The 22,039-nt window shown below is 41.9% G+C and overlaps 1 protein-coding gene across 1 annotated transcript; it reads right to left on the bottom strand.

Annotated features, from left to right (window-relative positions):
• Positions 1-7,485: 7,485 nt before the first annotated feature.
• glmna (glomulin, FKBP associated protein a) lies at positions 7,486-19,774 on the bottom strand. Its single transcript, XM_038302464.1, has 18 exons — positions 19,435-19,774; positions 18,237-18,362; positions 18,047-18,160; positions 17,843-17,951; positions 17,533-17,776; positions 15,937-16,036; positions 15,683-15,864; positions 15,536-15,589; positions 14,792-14,822; positions 12,269-12,358; positions 12,148-12,189; positions 11,991-12,064; positions 11,827-11,911; positions 11,647-11,756; positions 8,219-8,282; positions 7,960-8,095; positions 7,818-7,888; positions 7,486-7,738 (listed from the first exon to the last, which is right to left on the bottom strand). Exons 1-18 carry the CDS (start codon positions 19,471-19,473, stop codon positions 7,628-7,630), a joined length of 1,782 nt encoding a protein of 593 aa, XP_038158392.1. The 5' UTR covers positions 19,474-19,774; the 3' UTR covers positions 7,486-7,627.
• Between the last annotated feature and the right edge of the window lie 2,265 nt (positions 19,775-22,039).

Raw genomic sequence — 22,039 nt, 5'->3', positions numbered from 1 at the left:
CTGAAAACTGCAGAATGTCTGAATTTTTCCTAATAAAACAGAATTGTTCCTTTTAAAGCTACAGTGTGTAATTTTCAGCGACATCTAGCGGTCAGACTGCAGCAACATGAACGTCTCCCCCCCACCGCTTCTCCCCCCCCAACAGTACGGCGAGCGTTACGGGACAAAATGTCTTCCACGACTTCCGCATCACCTACCTTCTCAAGTGATGAGGTTTGTTTACATAGATAATTTTACAGATAGTATTTCATTAGTCTGTGTAGGGTATAGATTTCATGTAGACTTAAGATAATAAATATACCCGTTATTTTTTCTACGTCGTTGTGACGTTTTGGTGAGCTGCTTTGCATGGTGATATAAACAGACGAAGTAATTGTAGTCATTAGTTTAACAGCGAGATTGTGTTCGCTGGAAGAATATATATTCCCCGTTTACAGAGTCCAAGTCTTGTTTGTGGCACGGGGGTTACAAGGCAAGGAAGAGGGAGAGGAAGAGGGCAGAGAGGCCGGGGTGAGCGTGCAGCTGGGGCCAGGCGAGGGAGGGGAGCCAGCGGGGTGAGAGCAGAGGAGGAAAGGCTTGAAGATCTCCAAAGGAGCCGGAGAGAAGTAACCGAGGTATATATCCAGAAAATTATTTTACAGAAAATTACTGAATCATTACCTGTGAAACGTCAGGGACGTTGCTGAATAAGTATACTGGAGAGTAACAGCATCATCACGCAGCATGTTATTGTTTTAGACAGGTCTGAGCATCCTGTACTCCAAAAACTGCAGTGATATTAGACAATTGTGTGTGTAGGATTAATTACCTGTCCAAGAGAAAACTGGCAACTTGAGCGTCACTTTGAAAACCTTTTTCCTCCATCAGTGACTTCCATCGTGTAAATGCCGTGCCAATGTTGATCCGTGTTTTTTGTCGTTTCTTGTCACGCTTGCGTTTATTCTCGTCGTGTTTCCGCTTCTTAGATGACGGGGGTTCGGTGTCCGCCGCTTTTCGTTGTGATACAGAGTAGGCATGATCCTCCATTCGTCTGATGTTTGGCCACACAGTGCCAAACAGTTTGCAAAGTCACTCACGCCTGCCGCCTTGTTTACCTTTCTTGTTACCGAGGCGCAGTATACCTGCTTCTTCTTCTTCTTTGGTTTCAGGCAGACTAAACGCTTCTCAGGCATAATACTGCCATCTACTGTTCAGTACCGTCTCAGTTCATCTCTCTCAACTTGCCGTAGTTATTTTCGAGCGTCATGGGAGATCTCGCAATCGCTAGTTTGTTGCCTCTGCGCTGCCGTAGCGCAAAGATGTCAGCCTCCATGGCTGCGAGACCCGCTCCTATGTAATTATAAATAACGTATTCTAAGGCAACGCAAATGTTATGGTTAAAAGGCTGAGCTCATAGGTGATGATAAATAACATAGTTATGTATAATATATTAAATTTCTGACTTTATATGCCTGTAATTATTACACACTGTAGCTTTAAAACCTGTTGCTGCAGACGACTGGTTCATGATCAGCCAATAGGAAGGAAGAAATATGCAAACGCATCCAGAAATATTTGGTAAGTGGGCTACATGGTATTTATAGTTTGTGTTAAAAATGTTGTAAGTTTAGCAAATTCCAAAAGTTTCAAAACCAGTTTTGATCTTTATTCGGGATTGTTGATCTGTGTCCCAATTCAAACATCTGTTGCTTTTGAGGTTAAGTGACAATTTAGAGGAGGTAAGATGCAGAACATGCACTGATCATAATACTACCACCACCGTGCTCGACGGTTTAGTCATTGTTGTCAAACTATCATTGTCCGTCAGTTTGTCCAGCACTTTTCTGTGTGGTTAACTGCAAATCTTATTCAGTTCTAAAGATGCTAAAAAGCTAGTGATGGGTCCATTAACAGCGATGCGTCGGTGGGTGGAGCCCATAGAGCGAAACGCTGGATCGGTGCGCGTTTCCAGATAGTCATGTGACCGATACAGGAGTTGTTTCTGACTGACCGACTCAGTAAACTGTTTAAAATCTGTCAACATGATGCATCTGCTACAAAAATGTCTCATCTTTTGAGGTTTATCATTGAAAATGTCAAGAATTTTGGAGCCTAAAAGGAATAGGAACGTTTCAGTCGTTGTGTTTTTATTTTAATTTTCTCATGTCGTACTTTTCCTCTCAGTTAGCACTCAAATTATCTGAATTAAAGTTAATTTCAAATTGACTTTTAGTTTATTTACTGTTTTTACTGTACTTATTGTTTTAAAATTATTTAAAACCCTAGTCCACATGCATCCTCTGTCACATTTTACACGTTATGTTTACATTATTTATTGGCTGCATCTAAAAATATCAAATATTTTGAATTTAAACATAGATATGAAATAATATAACTTACAATAAATTAAATCAGCTGCCATTTTCCAGGCCAAGTACCCCACACTGATGGCAGGATGGAACAGGGACCCCCTAATTATATATATTGTATGAAATAGTGTTCTATCAAACTGCTCCTGTAGTCACTCTATTACAGATGGAGTAATGTAACTAAAGTAATCCCTCCCTGGGATTATTAAAGTATTTCTGATTCCTGGTTGATGGGACAGGTGTTGTGAATGAAACGGTGCCCAGCTTGAAAGAGCTCCTGTGTGTCGCTGAATGTGAGCATTGATGACTGAAAGACATCTTCTGCCTCCATTTATCTGTTTACTACAGTCTGTTGGATTCAGGTTCATGTGGATTTAAAGACATTTCAATTGGTGGAAAAAATTGCAGGAGGGAATATAAAAAAGGTCTAATAAACAGAAACTTTTGCGACCCCCATGCAGCACCTCCGTGGACCCCCTAGGGGGCGCGGACCCCCTGTTGAAGACCTCCGACTTAAATATAATTTTACTAGGCCATCAAATCACTTCAGTTTAATCTGTTAAATAAGCTAACTAAAGTTCCTTTAAATGTCCAGCAGGGGTCAGTATTCTGTGAGACAGTTTTAACACAGCATCAATAGTCTGGCTTTAAGATGCCTGATTAACCATCACTACTAACAACCCACCAGCTTTTATAGGAGAACCATGTTCATCACAACTGGACCAGTGTTCAGTCAGACCAGCAGACCCAAAGTCAACACCCGTTTATCCCTTTAGTCTATCCCTTTAGCTTATCCCTTTAGCTTATCCCTATCGTTTATCCCTTTAGTCTATCCCTTTAGTTTATCCCTTTAGTCTATCCCTTTAGTCTATCCCTTTAGTCTATCCCTTTAGCTTATCCCTTTAGTCTATCCCTTTAGTCTATCCCTTTAGTCTATCCCTTTAGCTTATCCTTAGCGTTTATCCCTTTAGCTTATCCTTAGCGTTTATCCCTTTAGTCTATCCCTTTAGTCTATCCCTTTAGTTTATCCCTTTAGTCTATCCCTTTAGTCTATCCCTTTAGCTTATCCTTAGCGTTTATCCCTTTAGCTTATCCTTAGCGTTTATCCCTTTAGTCTATCCCTTTAGTCTATCCCTTTAGTTTATCCTTAGCGTTTATTCCTTTAGTCTATCTCTTTAGTCTATCCCTTTAGTTTATTCCTTTAGTCTATCCCTTTAGTTTATCTCTTTAGTCTATCCCTTTAGTTTATCTCTTTAGTCTATCCCTTTAGCTTATCCTTATCGTTTATCCTTTTAGTCTATCCCTTTAGTCTATCCCTTTAGTCTATCCCTTTAGTTTATCCCTTTAGTCTATCCCTTTAGTCTATCCCTTTAGTTTATCTCTTTAGTCTATCCCTTTAGTTTATCCCTTTAGTCTATCCCTTTAGTCTATCCCTTTAGTCTATCCCTTTAGTCTATCCCTTTATTCTATCCCTTTAGTTTATCTCTTTAGTCTATCCCTTTAGTTTATCCCTTTAGTCTATCCCTTTAGTCTATCCCTTTAGTCTATCCCTTTAGTCTATCCCTTTATTCTATCCCTTTAGTTTATCTCTTTAGTCTATCCCTTTAGTTTATCCCTTTAGTCTATCCCTTTAGTCTATCCCTTTAGTCTATCCCTTTAGTCTATCCCTTTAGTTTATCCCTTTAGTCTATCCCTTTAGTCTATCCCTTTAGTTTATCCCTTTAGTCTATCCCTTTATTCTATCCCTTTAGTTTATCTCTTTAGTCTATCCCTTTAGTTTATCCCTTTAGTTTATCCCTTTAGTCTATCCCTTTAGTCTATCCCTTTAGTCTATCCCTTTAGTCTATCCCTTTATTCTATCCCTTTAGTTTATCTCTTTAGTCTATCCCTTTAGTTTATCCCTTTAGTCTATCCCTTTAGTCTATCCCTTTAGTCTATCCCTTTAGTTTATCCCTTTAGTCTATCCCTTTAGTCTATCCCTTTAGTCTATCCCTTTAGTTTATCCCTTTAGTTTAGCCCTTTAGTCTATCCCTTTAGTCTATCCCTTTAGTTTATCTCTTTAGTTTATCTCTTTAGTCTATCCCTTTAGTCTATCCCTTTATTCTATCCCTTTAGTCTATCCCTTTAGTCTATCCCTTTAGCTTATCCTTAGCGTTTATCCCTTTAGTTTATCTGTTTAGTCTATCCCTTTAGTTTATCCCTTTAGTCTATCCCTTTAGTCTATCCCTTTAGTCTATCCCTTTAGTTTATCCTTAGCGTTTATTCCTTTAGTCTATCCCTTTAGTCTATCCCTTTAGTTTATCCCTTTAGTCTATCCCTTTAGTTTATCCCTTTAGTCTATCCCTTTAGTCTATCCCTTTAGTCTATCCCTTTAGTCTATCCCTTTAGTCTATCCCTTTAGTTTATCCCTTTAGTTTATCCCTTTAGTCTATCCCTTTAGTCTATCCCTTTAGTCTATCCCTTTAGTTTTGTATAGAAAAAATAGACTTTAAACTACCTCAACAGACGTGTTTCCCTTTACTCATGTATGAAAAAAACAATTTAATGACTTACTTTTTGGTGTTTTTTTTTAAGCGTATGGTGATCTGACCTTAAATAGTTGTTTTTTGTACAAAACTAAATCAATGCACGCCTGTTGAGGTAGTTTAAAGTCTATTTTTTTGTACAAAATTAAAGAGATAAACGCAAATCTGCCGTCTTGCATTTTGACTATAGGTATGCTGGTCTGACGGGGTATGCTCACCTGACAGAACACCTGTACATCTGAAAATAAAGACTGCAGTATTTTTTATCATTCATTTCAGAAATTGAAATTTAATTTTGTTGGAGTTCCACCAAACCCTGAGTTTAACATTTCTAGCTTTTAAATCTTGTAATGTAGGTGATTATGGTAACAGGTTTAGATGCACCAAAACTCTGAACTCTTGAAACTCTGGGATGATAGTGATGCCCAACATTATTGCAGATGACTGATATTTACCAATATCTATACGTTTACATTTGGTCTGACTCAGCACTGCTATCAGCTTCCATAAAACACCCACAAAAAAAACCCACAGCCACTTCGGAAAGAAAAAATTAAATTAACTGGTCCCAGTTTACTTTTTGGACCAATGTGCTTAAAGTCGTAGAAAAATCATATTTAAATGTCAAATCATTCTGGCTCAAACATGTATATAAATGTACTCTTTATCAGACAATATTCTCAAAATTTAGAAAATTTCTATAAAAAAAAAAAAAAATCTTGTTTAAAATCTTTTTTTTTTCCCGTTATCTTCTGCAGGCCAGTTAGTTCTACGTCAGCCTGAACACCGAAATTCGGCCAATCATATATCAACGGTCATCTGTCAATCAAATTTTTTCGGTCATAGTATCTTGATTCATGTGTCGTAGCTAATATACGCAACGGTTGAAATCAGAATCCTTTCCTTTCCCATTGAGTTGCGTCCCAGTGTTCACGGGGATGGACGTCTGTGTCTTCGGCAGGCGTAGAGCTAACAGAACTGGCAGCGTTGCGAGGCAAGGGCTCAAACATGGACGGCTGGAAGCCTTCTACACCAAACCAAGCTTCTGCCGCCCTGGCGTCCTCTTCCACAACATCTTCGTCCCCGCTTTCCTCCTCTAAATAAAAAATGGATGACGGAGGAGACTCATCCACGACCTCCGACACTAAACTCTCCTCCTCTTGCATGTTTCCGCTGTCCATAGCGTTCCTTGACAGCGTCGTTTCTAAGTCACCAATTTAGTGCTACTTGGTCCCAATGGAATTTCCCATTGGGAACCTGCTAGCACTAAGTTGCTAACTGGTTAGCAAGATGCTTCCAACAAACCAGCCACAACCAAACATGCTTGTGAACCTCGCGCCACAACAATCCCGCACTTTATCCACCTGTGTAATGTCGGCCACCACTTGGGAGAATTCGGAAATGCAACGGTTGGAACGGCCGCTTCCCTACGACTTTAAAAATGACCAATATTGGCCGATATTGATATTATTGCTGCATCCTTGCTTACAGGTAAAGGAAATATAAAATTCAGCGTCTCAGAATAAGAAAGTTAACTTAGACCCATTAGAAAAAAGATTTGGGTAGATATTCACTAATATGGCGTAAATATTGACATTTGGACCAATATTGAAGAAAACTATCTGTGAAAATGGGTCTAATCCATAGAGGCAGATGTATTCAATGATTGTTTTATTCATATAGTGCAAATTCTTCATCTCAGGTGACTTTATAGAGAGATTTTAACCAATATCCAGCTCAGGCTGGTTTCCTGAGGAAAACCAGCTGATTGCATCCAGCAGGATCTGTTCCTCCTGGATGAGGAGGTAGAAACAGCAAATATTCACGTTTAGTTTTCTTTTTTGCAGTAAAAGATGAAAAACAGACCCAGCTGTATCCTCTATACTAGTTATTTTATGATCCAAACGCGACCAGATGAAGTGGCCATGATGATGGAAAGCAGGGAGAACAAAGTTATGGGTGGAAGTAATAAATACTGAAGAATAGAGATAGAATGAGGCTGGATGGGGGTCGGGGCCCCCCAGTGTCACTAAGTAAGACACCATGGGTGGGGGGGGGGGATTATAACTTTGGGTGTATGTATGGACTTACATTTATTAAACTGTTGTTGTAAATTCAAATTAAAAAAAGAGATGCAATCCAGAAATTTCTTAGAATTTTTGTTTTGTTTTTCAAAATTGGTTTTTCATTTTTTTAAACAAATTTTATATTCTCTTTTTTTTTTAGTTCTCTTAATCAGATCAATTAGTGTTTCCCATTTCTATCAATAAAAAAACATGAAAAGAGAAAAACAAAAAGTAAACCTACATACTCAGTTTTATTTTCTCCATGCAAAAACTGAAAATACCATTATTTTTAACCTTATATTTAAAATAATGTTATGTTAAAATCTAACTAGTGAGAACAATTTCACTGCAATAAAGTATATTTATTATTTTACTGTGAAGCTGCAGATGTAAACAAACTTTTTTTCTTAACTTTGTGTAAAGTTACGGCTTTATCAGAAGAGACACAAAGGAAGTTTAAGGTGATTTAATGATGCACTTTAGGTTGTCTATCTGTTTAGAGTGACATCAACCTGGAAATAAGGAATATTTACATTGTCTAATGTTCAGGAATATTCATTTATTTTTCTAAATAACTTAAAAATGGAGATTTAATTGTAGAAAATCTTTACTGAATATCACAAATCAGAAATGGAGAGAAGAAGCAAAGATCTGAAACGATGCATTCGCTGTCCGTCAGGCCCTGAGATTAATGAGGCTCCGCTGCAGCTTCCTCGCCGTCCTTCACCTCGATCAGCTCCTCTATCCGCACCAACACGCTCTCCATCATGTCGAACGTGTGGAGCGCCGAGTGCAGAGCCTGAAAGGACCCACAGAAATTCATTCACGCTGCTGCGGTCAAAAAAAGCTGCTGGTTACGGCGTCTAGAGGCGACTGACCTGAATCTGAGAGTCTGTTGTCATTTTAGGCAGCTTCTCCCCCCCGACTGATACAGACAGCACCGCCTCCTCTGTAGAAAACACACAGCGTGGCGTTAGAGAAACACGCCGCCTCTGCTGGGAAAGCTTTGGGGACTCTCACCTTTAGTTTTCTTCTTTTTGTTCTCCATGGTGTTGTGCAGCTCCCGCTCATAATGAGCCCTCGACATGTTCAGCCCAACGCGCAAAGGCTTCATGAACCCGTCTTCTATTTTATACAGTTCTGTCCAGATGCCCGTCTGCAGGACCCATATCATTAGTTATGCCTTAAATATTTAAAACACCCCGATGAAAGTGTCCAGGCTTCCTTTAGGCCCGTTACTGGGCCGCCCTGCCGCAGCTGGTCTGCTGTCCGGACTCACCTGGTTCTCTGTAACTTTGTCTCTGATGACCAAGTAGCGCAGGAGGTTCAGAGACTCCATGATTCTGTAGGAAAAAAATCCACAGGAGAGTCTGAGACGAAGACGAGGTAATGGGAGCTGCTGGATTTGCTTTAAAGGGTTCATAGAATGATTCTATAGGGTATCTGGTCCTTCAGGTCTCTAATAGGGTGATAGAATGGTTCTATAGGGTATCTGGTCCTTCAGGTCTCTAATAGGGCGATAGAATGATTCTATAGGGTATCTGGTCCTTCAGGTCTCTAATAGGGTGATAGAATGATTCTATAGGGTATCTGGTCCTTCAGGTCTCTAATAGGGCGATAGAATGATTCTATAGGGTGTCTGGTCCTTCAGGTCTCTAATAGGGTGATAGAATGATTCTATAGGGTGTCTGGTCCTTCAGGTCTCTAATAGGGCGATAGAATGATTCTATGAGGTATCTGGTCCTTCGGGTCTCTAATAGGGCGATAGAATGATTCTATAGGGTATCTGGACCTTCGGGTCTCTAATAGGGCGATAGAATGATTCTATAGGGTATCTGGACCTTCGGGTCTCTAATAGGGCGATAGAATGATTCTATAGGGTATCTGGTCCTTCAGGTCTCTAATAGGGCGATAGAATGATTCTATAGGGTATCTGGTCCTTCAGGTCTCTAATAGGGCGATAGAATGATTCTATAGGGTATCTGGTCCTTCAGGTCTCTAATAGGGCGATAGAATGATTCTATAGGGTATCTGGTCCTTCAGGTCTCTAATAGGGCGATAGAATGATTCTATCGGGTATCTGGTCCTTCAGGTCTCTAATAGGGCGATAGAATGATTCTATAGGGTATCTGGTCCTTCAGGTCTCTAATAGGGCGATAGAATGATTCTATAGGGTATCTGGTCCTTCAGGTCTCTAATAGGGTGATAGAATGATTCTATAGGGTATCTGGTCCTTCAGGTCTCTAATAGGGCGATAGAATGATTCTATAGGGTATCTGGACCTTCAGGTCTCTAATAGGGCGATAGAATGATTCTATAGGGTATCTGGTCCTTCAGGTCTCTAATAGGGCGATAGAATGATTCTATAGGGTATCTGGTCCTTCAGGTCTCTAATAGGGCGATAGAATGATTCTATAGGGTATCTGGTCCTTCAGGTCTCTAATAGGGCGATAGAATGATTCTATCGGGTATCTGGTCCTTCAGGTCTCTAATAGGGCGATAGAATGATTCTATCGGGTATCTGGTCCTTCAGGTCTCTAATAGGGCGATAGAATGATTCTATAGGGTATCTGGACCTTCAGGTCTCTAATAGGGCGATAGAATGATTCTATAGGGTATCTGGTCCTTCAGGTCTCTAATAGGGCGATAGAATGATTCTATAGGGTATCTGGTCCTTCAGGTCTCTAATAGGGCGATAGAATGATTCTATAGGGTATCTGGTCCTTCAGGTCTCTAATAGGGCGATAGAATGATTCTATCGGGTATCTGGTCCTTCAGGTCTCTAATAGGGTGATAGAATGATTCTATCGGGTATCTGGTCCTTCAGGTCTCTAATAGGGTGTGTAACATTGGTTGGGCTGAAAATGGCATATTAGCTGTTCTATGAGCCCTAATGCAGCCTGGTTAAAAGCCCTAGAATGAAACCACAGGTTTTCTTCCTTTTATGGTTTGATCATGAATATTTAGATGAGCTGTGCTCCGATTGGTTGGTTTACAACAAGCAAAGTTGCTGAGCAAAGACGCATCATAGCAACAAGCACTCACTCACTGAAACATCAGATTGTTGATATGGTAGGGGGACCAGACGTCCTCTTTTTCCTGGACATGTCCTACTTTTCATTAACCTGACTCCGCCAGATGGATTTTCTCCGCATATCCATCTGGAAACCTTCCGTTGAAGTAATTCTGGGAAGGGGCAAAAATACTGGTCAGCTGATTGGCCTATGTTGGTGATAGACGGGCCAAATAAACCAATCAGATCAACGAAGCATATGACGTACACTGCAAAAAATCTAAATCTAGATAAGTCATTTTTTTCTTAAAATAAGTGCATTTGTTCTTGAATTGAGGAGGTAAAAAAGACATTTTGCCAATGGAACGAGACAATTCACACTTAAAATAAAATAAGAAAAGACAATTGCATTGTCTTATTTCAAGTGCATATTATCTAAATATCTTATTTTAAGAGTAAAATTACTCATTCCATTGGCAAACTATCTCATTTACCTACTCAAATTCAGAGTAAATGTACTTAATTTAAGAAAATTTTACTTATTTCTAGATCGTTTTTGCAGTGTACTAACAGAGCGACGACGAAGAGGAGCCAATTGATAGATCAAACTCTTGCCGAAACCAGTCGGGAGAAGAGCAAAAACATCTTTTCCTCTGAGAAAAGCCTCCAGAGCAGTGTTTTGCTCTTCTTTCAGTGAAGAAATACTCTGTAATTCCCATAAAACTTGCTCGATAGCCACGCTAACGCTAGTTTCATCGGCTGAAGCTGCCATGTTCTTTAGACTGAACTGGCACGCTTCTCGTTGCGTCACACCTCAACCCGCCTCAAAGCCAACGCTGATTGGACGTTCGTTTGGTGAACGGCTCCAAATTTTCTTCAACGGAGAGTCTCTGATCTGCGAGTGAAACCTTGAAAGCTCGCGAGATCAGGATGGTCTCACCAGGCTAACATTTCATACCTTAGAAAAATGACCGGGGGGAATTTCAAAATCGTCCGAGAGTTTGGTCGACTGCAGTGCAGCAGGACCGAGCCGTGAGCTCCGGGGCTGGACCGGGAACCCCAGCGGACGGAATCACCGAAAACGACCCGCTGACGGTAGCCTGAACACCAGCGGCCCTGTGCTTCCCCCCACCTGCCTTACCGGCGCCCAGCCCCCCTCCTCCGGCTGAGGACAGGCGGCTCATGCTTTTCTGCTGAGGTCCGGTGTAGTAAGCGGCCCAGCAGTCACACTTCATCCCGGTTCATGGTGGAAGTTTGGAATTGTGAGATTTGTGCTAGGCTAACCGCACCGTGACATCACTGCCGGAAGATGGCAGGAAGGATTCCAGTCTCTGTGATTGCGACAAAACTTATGTCAATTTTTTTTTACTGATTAACGCTAAATTTATGAAATTACTTCGAGCGTATTAGTTTTAGGAATAGATATGATCCGTGGATTATTCCTTGCTGACCGGACTTCTCCTTTAAATGGAGCTCAGACTAAAATGGCGCTCTGAGCGCCAGCAGGGAGCATCAATACGTGGAAAGAGATCAATATTGACCTGAAAAATCCAATTAAGCAAATATCTTGGTAAAAACTTCTGAGGTTTCCACTTCCAAATGATGCACGAGTAATACCTCTATTTAAGTCTTTTCAGTCTCGTTTGGATGCAACATCAGAGACTAAGCAAAGCTAGAAGTAGGCGTGTGCACACCTGTCCATGTACTGCAGCAGGTCCGTCTCTGGGCCGTCTGGAAGCTTGAACACCTTACGGAGCAGAGGCAGCAGGTGACTTCCTTCAAACCAGACGTTGGCGTTTCCTGGCTGAAGACAGAAAAGAGCGACTGTCAGCGACTCAGCACAAGCGGCAGGACCGGGAAGCTCCGACCTTTACCTGCAGAGCGGCGTCTATCTGACTCCGGATGTTTTTAATGGTGTAGCCCTCTACTCCAGAGTGATTACTGGTCCTGAGCAAGTATCTGAAACAGTAATCAGATTACATCAGGAGGCGGGACAGGAACTCTGGCTGTCTGAGTGCAGAGGGGACTGGCAGCTCACTCGAAAAATCTGTACTTGGCTTCAGTGCTGAACTTATCGATGCTGAGCTGGAACACCTTCAGTCCTTTAGTCCTCTGAGGACAAACGAAGAAACGCCTCATTTAAACCTCATTCAAACAGAAAAAACACAAGGAGACGCAAAACAAAAAGCTCCTACCAGATCATGCTGAGGGCACATCGTCATGACTTTTACCAAGTCCTGAGAAAAAGACAAACATGAATTAACTGCAGATCAGGTAGACGGTTGGAGGCGACACGTGGAAGGAGGTTTTTATCACCAAAGGGACGGTTAGGAAGGTTTTGATCTCCAGCAGATCCGCCGGCAGACTGCCAGTCTCCACCCGCACCAGACTCTTCTCATACAGCTCCTGTCAGGATGGAAGACCTTTCCTGGTTACGGCTGCGGTGGTTGGACTCAAAAGGTGAGATGGGATAATATCTTGAATGCGCACGCTCGCTTCGAGGCGGAAAAGCCCAACAAATTGGGAATATTACTCGCCACTTAAAATTAGCTAGAAAAGAGTCAAGGCTGATGGGAAATTCCTGTGCAGCCTGACGCAGCAGGCGCGACAGAAGCAGCGAGTTTACATGCGAAGTCAATGGTTGACGCGCGTCAAGGCGCAGCAAAAGGTCCCGCGGCGCGTTTAAGCATCTGACGCGCCACAAACGTGCTGCTGCTCGAGATGGAAAAATTTAATTTTTGCTGCTGGACGCGCCGCATCAACCAATCAGAGAAGCTGATCTGGGAGCTGGTATAGAGAGAGACACATCGCTGATGACACAGAGCGCTGTGATCACTCCTCTGAAACAGTTTATTGACGCATAAATTAACTTAAAATGCAGAAATCTGCCGGCAGAATATGTTCGCTTTTATTTTCCTGGATTTGGATTATTTAGATGAAAAACACCTACCAGCCGCCACGGTGAACCGCGAGGAGGCGACCCGCCCACAGGCTGCTGTTAAAGGGATTCCTACTGACAGCGCACCGCTGGTATGTGGGGGTCTGAGCGGCTCCGACAGAAATAATATTGAAGGCAGGATGATAATCTGAATGAACTGACTGCACTGATTACGTTTTCAGGTGTATTTTCTCACTTAAAAACATATTAAAACTACTTTATTCCCACTGATCACAGCAAATATAGCTGCAAGGCAGAGAAAGGATAGAGTAGCTCCGCCCAACGCGCGTCAGACACACTTTTGCACCGCGCAGCCAGAGCAGCAAAGCTGCTTCAGCCGCGCGTCAGAACTAACTGGTACAAGCAGCAAAAAGGAAGCAGCAGACGCGATTTTGCTGCTTTTGCTGCGTCGGTCTGAACGTAGCATAAGTGTTATAATGGATTCGGCCCCCGCCCCCCCATAATCTCCCCTGGATGTTATGGCGAGAGGACACAAAAGAACTGCTCCCCCTAACCACGAAGCATCTGTGGACGCGCTCAGTGACTGTTGATAAACTTCCATCTTATCAAGGACGATGGCCTGCGGACGGCGTTCACGGACAAACTGACCGCCATCATCATGCACACACAACTAATGTCTCAAATGTCAGATTAACTTCATGTGACTCCGCCTCCAATGTGACCCTCTGCTGAAATGTCTCGTGTTACATGTGCTTTTCTTCTGCTGAGTTTTTTTTATATCTCAAACTATCAAGGTTAAACTGCGAAATATGTTGTTTTTCTCCCCCTCCTTCTCCCCAATGTGGCTCCTATCTTTCCACAGAGATAAAGGCAGCGCTATAGGGAACCGCCTCGGACCTGGGCAACCAGGTAACCAGTGGGAACCTGGCACGCCGTAAGAATGCGCCACAGGCAGCGTTTTGCGGCACGCGTGGCCTCAGTAAAACAGCCTCTCAGCCCCCCCCGACCAATCTATGCGATGTGTTGGGATGAACGGTTTGTAAATAGTAGTTGACATTAAAGGAAAATTCCGGTTTTTAACACTTTTAGCCCATTTTCTGTAGTGTCCAGGATGAAATCGAATGATCGACACCAAAATTTTGACAATTGGTCCTGTCTCTGCTTTTTGGCTCATGCAGAATCCCCCCCTGGCTGCTTCAGAATGGCTTCCATTGTGCATGTCCGATAATGTCCTTAAAACAACCTTAAACGTTCTTTTTTTAAAATATGCTACTCACCGGGTCGTCAGCGCTGTTCAATGACGTTCCAAAAAAGTTTCGTAAAGAAAAAACGTTCCTGTAGTGTTTTATTTAGCATTTTGTAAATCCCATTGAGTTCTGTTGGAATAGTCAATATCCCTCCGCCACCGGAAACGGAAATGGGGCCTGTTTACACAGTTGTAGTCTTTTCGCAAGGCCCAAGTGTTTCTGCTTCACTCTGTGTACTCCGACGTCGAGGTGCTAACGTCTCTGTTAAACACTTTAAAAAACTCTGAAAATGGAATACGAAAGGTGGATTCTTGAGGAGGACATATTGGACTTTGAGTTTGACGGTAGAGGATACCGTCGCCAACTAGTGGTCTGGAGTGTGCAACGCTTCAGATTCGAACGGGAAGCGGAAGTTTATAAGCGGTTGTGATGTATCGGAAAAAATAGTTCTGGGATTTACAAAATGCTTAATAAAACACTACAGGAACGGTTTTTCTTCACGAAACTTTTTTTGGAACGTCATTGAACAGCATGCAGGTAAACAGCAGGAGGATGAACTGAGTCCTGGGATTTATTGAGACGGAGGCGGCCGCCCAAACAAAAACTCCTCAAGCCTATTGAACGAGAAATGTCTGAAAAATACACAAATAAAATAAACATACAAATAAAACAACAAATAAAAACCAGACTCACCAATCCTTTCTGTAGCCTGGCGTCCTCAGTTCTAAAACAAAAGAAAAGTTTAGAAACACTGTTTAGTAACTAAAGGTCTAAAGGTTAGCCCCAGGCAGGGGCGGATTTAGGGAAATTTGGGGCCCCTCTGAACTGAAGTCATAAAACAGACCCGTTATACAGATAGAGAAATGTTAATAGAATAGACATCCATTATCTGTTCTAGGTTGTGTCCCTCTCTTCTTGTCCCTTTTCTTCTTGTTTTCCTCTCTATGTTTTGTACTCAGCTGACTTTTCATGCTGTCTCTAAAGGAATGAAAGATTTTTTCCAAGCACTAAGCTCACTTAGCTGATTGCTCCTTCCTGTGTTTCCAAAAAGGCCAAAGTAAATAACCCAGTCCTTCTTTTCACTGTAGACAAGCCATGATCTGCTTATCTGTTCTCCATTTTTCATTTGGATGAAATAATAGCTGCATGAATCATGACAGCAGACAAGATAGAGGAGAGCAGGAGGCGGGGTTACCAATCTACTCGCTCTGGAGAGCAGAGTTCGCTGCTTTTAGATGTTGTCTCCAAAGTCTCCAGTAGCAGAAAAAAGTCTCTAGATTTGGCGCTAGGAGCTTTTTAGAAATCAAAGTGCTAGAGGGGTCTGAAAAGTGGCTAAATATAGCGACTAAAGTATCTGCAGAGGAGGCGGGGACGTCTCTGCGTTCACGCAGACGACCTAATTTTGAAGTATAAATCAGTCTTAAGGGAGTGACATACCGAGACAGAAGAATGGAAATGTGCTCCATGTTGCAGCGTAGACAGAACACAGGGCTGTAGAGAGAGAACACATTTAGGCTCCAAATAATCTTCTAATAGTTGTTAGAAAAACAGCCAAAGACCACCAAGCAAAGGTGAAACCTTCACCTGAAGACGCTGGGGAATGTATCAGCAGCCAGGTGATGGACAAACAGCAGGTGGGCCAAGCTGGCCAGAGACGTTTTGGGATAACGGACCTCCTCCTCCAGGAAGCCTGGAACCTCCTTCTTCTTCAGCAGAGGGTGGAACACCAGACCAGGGAGGGACTCTCCAACGGCGCCCAGAATGTCCTGCACAGAATCACCGGCTGTTAATCTGACCGATTTACAAGCTTCAACCAAGATCTGAGGGTTTGGATTTACCAGAACTTTTACGGCAAAGGTCCTGAGAGGAGACCGAGGCAGCGTCTCCACGTCCCTGATCTGTACGTCCAACAGAGGCTGGCTCAGAGTCTTCATGCAGCTGCAAACAATTCTATTCAGTTTATTTCTATAGCTCCAATTCACATCATGTCATCACTTCCAGTTCAGCAGATCATCCAGTCAGATTGATTCAAAGTTTTCTATCTAAGGAAAACCAGCTGATTGCATCGACTCATTGACTCTTCAGCAATCCCTCACACTAAGCATGCTTGTAGCGACAGTGGAGAGGAAAAACTCCCTTTGAACAGGAAGTGGATCACGCCCACGACCAGCAAACTTCTTAGCAGACATGACGCTGAATCTGCTGCCACTGCAAACCTTGTTTTTCTATTTTCATTTATTCTTTTTTAGGGGGGGGGCAGGTGGTATCGGAGCAGTAACGCTCCTGGGGGGGAGCAGCTTTAACTGATGCAGCGTAATGCCCATGAAATGATGTATGTGCATCGTTTCCTGGGCATTACGCTGCCGTGCGTTATGCAGAAGTTAGGCTGTCGTTGGACAGAAGTTCTGGACTCGTTATGAATCCTCCATGTAAACGCCCAAAACTGAAACAATCCATAGAAAGTTCAGCGTATCCCAGAGTTTTAGGAGATTCTGGGACATCAGGCAGACACTGGATAAATCCGGCAAGGTGTGACAGAGACTTTAGTTTACGATTATTTCCTCTTTTTTATTTATTTTTTTTAACAGCGTCCTGTCTGGCGATGTGGCAATAAGAATAATTGCCTTGATGAAAAAAGCCCAACAGATTTTACTTTCACCAGTGGAGCAGTACGGCTATCGCCATAGCGTTCTGCTTGATTTATGCATATAAATTGCTTATTATAATTATGCAGGGAGTTTTACAGATTATATGGACACTGCAATGTAAGTAGAACAGGAAAGGAAAAGAAAAGGAGAAAGAATAAAGAGATAAAAGGGAGATAATGATAAAAATCTTCAGTCTGCTTCATCAGCTGCAAAGAGACGTAAAAAGAACAGAACAACCAACAGACAAGGTATAAGAGATATAGAATAAAGTAACAGTTTGATGCTATCGCTGAAGTATAAATAGTATTATTTAATCTACATAGGTGATGTCATCTGTAAGAGACAGCCTCTCTAGAAGTTGATGGTTCAAAACCTGTCTTGGACTTTGGGTGAGTGGCGGCCTAGTGGTTAGGGCATAGGGCTTTGAATCTTGAGGTTGTGAGTTTGATCTCACAGACTGCCACTCTGGGTCCATGAGCAAGACCCTTAACCCCACACTGTTCCCCTGATCCCCAAGGGGAGGGGTTAAATGCAGAGAATTCATTTCGTTGCTCTGTACTTGTGACAGTGGAATGACAATAAAATAGAATTATAATTAATATAATTTTTTTTTAATCTGACATGTGCTCTGTTAACAGAATATGGGTTTTTCTGTATGGAAGTGAATCTCTGAGTACCTGGAACCAAGCACCTGTAGTTGATTGTGAGAGTGAACTTGTGCACAAGTGGATGATTATTTAAATAATCTATTAATCCGATAAATAGTTTCAGCCCTAATTTCCTCACAATTTCAGTAGTTCTGTCCGCAGCTCATCCTCCGATCGGGTCGCACCGCTCGGATTCAGCCTCGCCTCCACGACGAAGGGCCTGACGAACTCTATCAGGTGGGTGCAGCAGCGGCAAAGCGAGAAGACGTCGTCCTCTTCCTGCTCCTTGGTGTTGGGGACGGGCAGCTTGGCCAGCTGGTCCAGCAGCGAGGACAGGGTCATCCCCAGGGAGGACGCCTTCCGGCTGCCCAGCCGCAGCAGCACTGAGGGGGACGGCAGTTTAGCCAGGGACTGTGGTGGTGGTGGGGGGGGTTAAACATGCCGCCTACCTTTCTGCAAAGGGTTCAGAAGCAGATGGAGACGCTCCGCGATTCCGTCAGGATCGTCGTCTTCCAGCTGCTCCAAAATGCCGATCAGCAACTCTTTGGGTGTGCAGGTCTGCAAAACCGACGAGGTGAAAAGTTTCAGACGCCAAACTTCTGCCCACCGTAGGAAAGGTTTGATCCTTCAGCCGCCTGAGGAGCTTCACAGACCTCCAGCAGATGGTTAAAGATGGCCATGCACTGAGGGAGGTGCTGCTCCTCTTTCTTCAGCAGCACCTGGATCAGCGGCGGCAGCAGATTCCAGCCCATGCTCCTCACTACGTTCTGCAGTGGAATCAGAAAAGCGGCGTTGGCGTTACGGTGAGCCGCACGCGGCAGCGGCTCCTCCCAGAACGCTTACCTGGTTCCTTTCATCCAGGACGATGCTGAGGACCTGCGGGCTGTTGCCCTCCTCGATGCAGGTCCGCCCGGCGATGGTGAACACGTCATGATCCTCTGAGGTGTAGCTGTCATCTGGGAGCGCCTCCTGTTGGGAAAAAACACAAAAACACATTAATATGCAAAGAAACCAGAAACCAGTCAGGACTTTGACTGTGTAATAAAAAAATCCCAAACAGATCAGTAAAGAAATTTGCTAAAAAATTATAGAAAGAAAAAAATACATTAAAAGGAAAGGAAATTTAAAATACAACAAAAAAATGTAATATAAAAATCTCAATTAAAAAGGTTTGGAAAGTAATTTATAATGTATATTTTTACAGTTTTCCATTTTTTCTGAGTTTATTTCCTAGATTGGTGGTTCCTAGAATTTCTAAAAGTAGAATGGGAGGCAGATCTTTTAGTTCTCAGGCTCCTCTCCTGTGGAACCAACTACCAGTTTTAGTCCGTGAGGCAGACACCCTGTCTACTTTTAAGGCTAGGCTTAAAACTTTCCTTTTTGATAAAGCTTCTAGTTAGAGTGGCTCAGGTTATCCTGAGCTATCTCTATAGTTCTGCTGCTATAGGCTTAGACTGCTGGAGGACATAGAGACCCCTTTTTCATCATTCTGCTTCATTCTATCTCTATTCTCCCACTCTGCAGAATCTGTTAGTTCAATCTTTCTGCTTTTACTTATCATATTAGCTTTACCTGGTTTGGTTCTGTTTCGCTGTGACTCCATCATGGAGATAAATAGCTGTGCTGCTGCCATCAACACCTTCGGTTATAGATGTTTCTCTCCAAGAAATGTTCTCCTTGACTAACTCTATGCCCTCTTTCATGCCTTTTGACGTTAAAACTGAGAGTTTGTCTGTTTAACCGTTTTTTTTCCCCCAGACAGAGCCACCTGGGCAGATAGTTTACCTCTACTTTATCTAACATAGAAAGTATATTATAGATCAGTACTTCTATGTTCCTTTTCTATGTCTGCGTCTGTCTGCTTGTTGAACCCCAGTCGGCCTCAGCAGATGGCCGCTCACACTGAGCCTGGTTCTGCTTGAAGTTTCTTTTTGTTAAACGGGAGTTTTTTTCTCTCCACTGTCGCTGCATGCTTGCTCAGTGTAAGGGATTGCTGAAGAGTCAACACCATGCAATCGCTGTCTCTACCTGCAGCACTTACACATCTCTGGACCACATCACTGAGCTGCTCCAGAGCCATCTCTGCTGTCCTCACGTGGGCAGAAACTTCATGAAGCAAAACCTTGAAAACAGAAAAGCGAGTCGCAGAGCGCGCGAGCTTCGATCCACAGGGAGCCGTTTAAAACAAACCCATGGCGGATTGATTTAAGGCCGACTATAAACCAGTCCGGCTGCTTCTGACGGATCTCAGCTTTTTACTGAAGCTAACTTAACAAACCTTCACACAAAGCGCCGAGCTGCCCCCAAAATACCCGGTTAAAAATAAAAACTCTCACAATCTAAGCCACTTTCTAAATCCAACGTGAACAAGCGGATTGGTCGTGCCGTACGCGAAGCTGAAGCCAGCCTCTGATTTGTAAAATGTCTAAAGGGCCATTCCACCAATAGACATGATCCCACTTCCTGTTTCTTCAGATTTAGGGGCTTTTATTCAGCTCTTCCTTTAACCCCTAGAACCCTACGGACCCAGCGGTGGGTCCAGCTGCTACATGACCTCGTAATTTTACAAAACCCCCAGTATTGATGTAAAAAACACGTTTGGCACAGTTTGGTGACATTTATGGATAAATGTGCCAAAATGGCCTCTCCGCCTAAGAAATTTCTCACTAATACCATTCTAAAATAAATATGATTCATCTGATTGAGTCCAAATTTGGTATATTTTTACAGAACATTTAGATTTAAAAGTCTGTACTACTTTTTTGTGCTATAAATAATATTTTGGTAGTGTTTTGCAATGTTTATTTCAAAGAAAATTTTGGCGAGGTTCAAAAAATGCAAAATATTTTGTATTTTGTCCCTAATATTTCAGGCAGGGTCAAAGCTACAATGGTGCTGACACCAGAAAACCATTCTATGACATCTTACCTTTACAGACGTACCAAAAGTTTCTTCTTAAATCTAATAGCTGTGAGGCTATAAGTTATTTACTTTTGTGTGTTTTTGTCAGGCAGAAATTTATTTATACCCCCTTAGGGTGTAAGAGGTTAAAACTATTGTACTTTGACAGTTTAAATCCGGTCTACATCATTATAAACTAAAAGCAAAGTATTTAAAACTCATTTTTGTTTGATTTATTAAATCTTTATTTGACTTTTGGAATGCGGTTTTCTTTGTTTGGACCATGTTAGACCTGAACCAGCTCAAACACTCTATTACTTAGATGTTACAAACCTGGCCTACAATATTCTAAAACAATAGCAAAATCTTTAAAGCAAAGGTTAGGAATTTTAAAACTTTGATATAAACTGGAAGAGTTCAGTAAATCGTAGTGTTGCACTGATGCCATTTTTTGGACCCGATACCCAGAGATGGGAAGTAACGAAGTACAAATACTTCGTTACTTTACTCAAGTCGATTTTTCTGATATTTTTACTTTACTTTACTACTTATTTTTATGGCGACTTTTTACTTCTACTCCTTACATTTTTACACAAATATCTGTACTTTCTACTCCTTACATTTTAAAAAATTGGCTCGTTACTTTAGTTTTGAATCATTTCAATGGAGTTACCGTTATTATTTTTCACGTCATCAATACCAAATTCAATCTAACTGGATGGGAATCTACGTTGCATTTGACGCACCACTACAAGATGAATCGACAGATTCGGCGGTATTCATTGGTGGCAAATCATTGCAGCTTGGTGGCGGTGGCGTTAGCATAGTAGCATGGACGACGAGATGATTGAAAATGAACACAACGGAGATCTAGTCCTATTGGCAGACATCCATTTAAAATGTAGGCAACGGCATGAAAAAAGTGGTTTCTACTTTTACTTTTATACTTTAAGTAAATTTACAAGCCTGTACTTTGTTACTTTTACTTGAGTAAAGAAGTTTAATCAGTACTTCCACTTTTACCAGAGTATTTTTTAACACAAGTATCTGTACTTTTACTCAAGTACGGAAAGTGAGTACTTTTGCCATCTCTGCCGATACCATCTGCTTGAAATTGATGTGTGTGTATCTGAAGAACTGCAGACTACCTGGATGTAAAATAATCACCATCATGGCTTCATGTCAAGCTGCTGCCTTCCTTTGTTAAGCAGGAAAAAGACTAAAACAAAGTGAATCCAGTAGAACTTTTTATTACCTACCTGGAATGGGGGACAATAGTTGAAGAAACTTTTGGCTCTCAAAGGCCAAAATAGTGCAACATTCATAAAATTATAACATGTATAATAGTAGTGCAACAGTAAGACAGTAGAATTACATTAATAACTGAATAATCTATTTTAAACCTTGAATTTTGGCTCTCAAATGCCAAAATAGTGCAACTTTCATCAACTTACAGGTGCTGGTCATAAAATTAGAATATCATGAAAAAGTAGATTGATTTCAGTAATTCCATTTAAAAAGTGAAACTTGTATATTATATTCATACATTACATACAAACTCATATATTTCAGATGTTTATTTTGTTTAATTTTGATTATTACAAATGACAACAAATGAAAATCTCAAATTCATCATATCAGAAAATTAGAATATTGTGAAAAGGTTCAAAATTGATGGCCCCTGGTGCCACACTCTAATCAGCTAATTAACTCAAACCACCTGCAAAAGCCTTTAAATGGTCTTT

Source organism: Cyprinodon tularosa, unplaced genomic scaffold (genome assembly GCF_016077235.1).
Source record: "Cyprinodon tularosa strain WSP-4 unplaced genomic scaffold, ASM1607723v1 ctg490, whole genome shotgun sequence".
Lineage (NCBI taxonomy): Eukaryota > Metazoa > Chordata > Actinopteri > Cyprinodontiformes > Cyprinodontidae > Cyprinodon > Cyprinodon tularosa.
The sequence above is the reverse complement of the archived record's forward strand: the minus strand, read 5'-3'. Positions and strand labels throughout refer to the sequence as shown.

Bases quoted from the DNA above. Each gene is read 5' to 3' on its own strand.
- glmna (XM_038302464.1), bottom strand. From the start codon at position 19,473: ATGGCTCTGGAGCAGCTCAGTGATGTGGTCCAGAGATGT. The intron at 18,363-19,434 runs GTAAGTGCTGCA...TTTTCCCAACAG, and splicing joins GTGATGTGGTCCAGAGATGT to GAGGCGCTCCCAGATGACAG. The intron at 8,283-11,646 runs GTGTGCACACGC...TTTTTCCTACAG, and splicing joins CTGCTGCAGTACATGGACAG to AATCATGGAGTCTCTGAACC.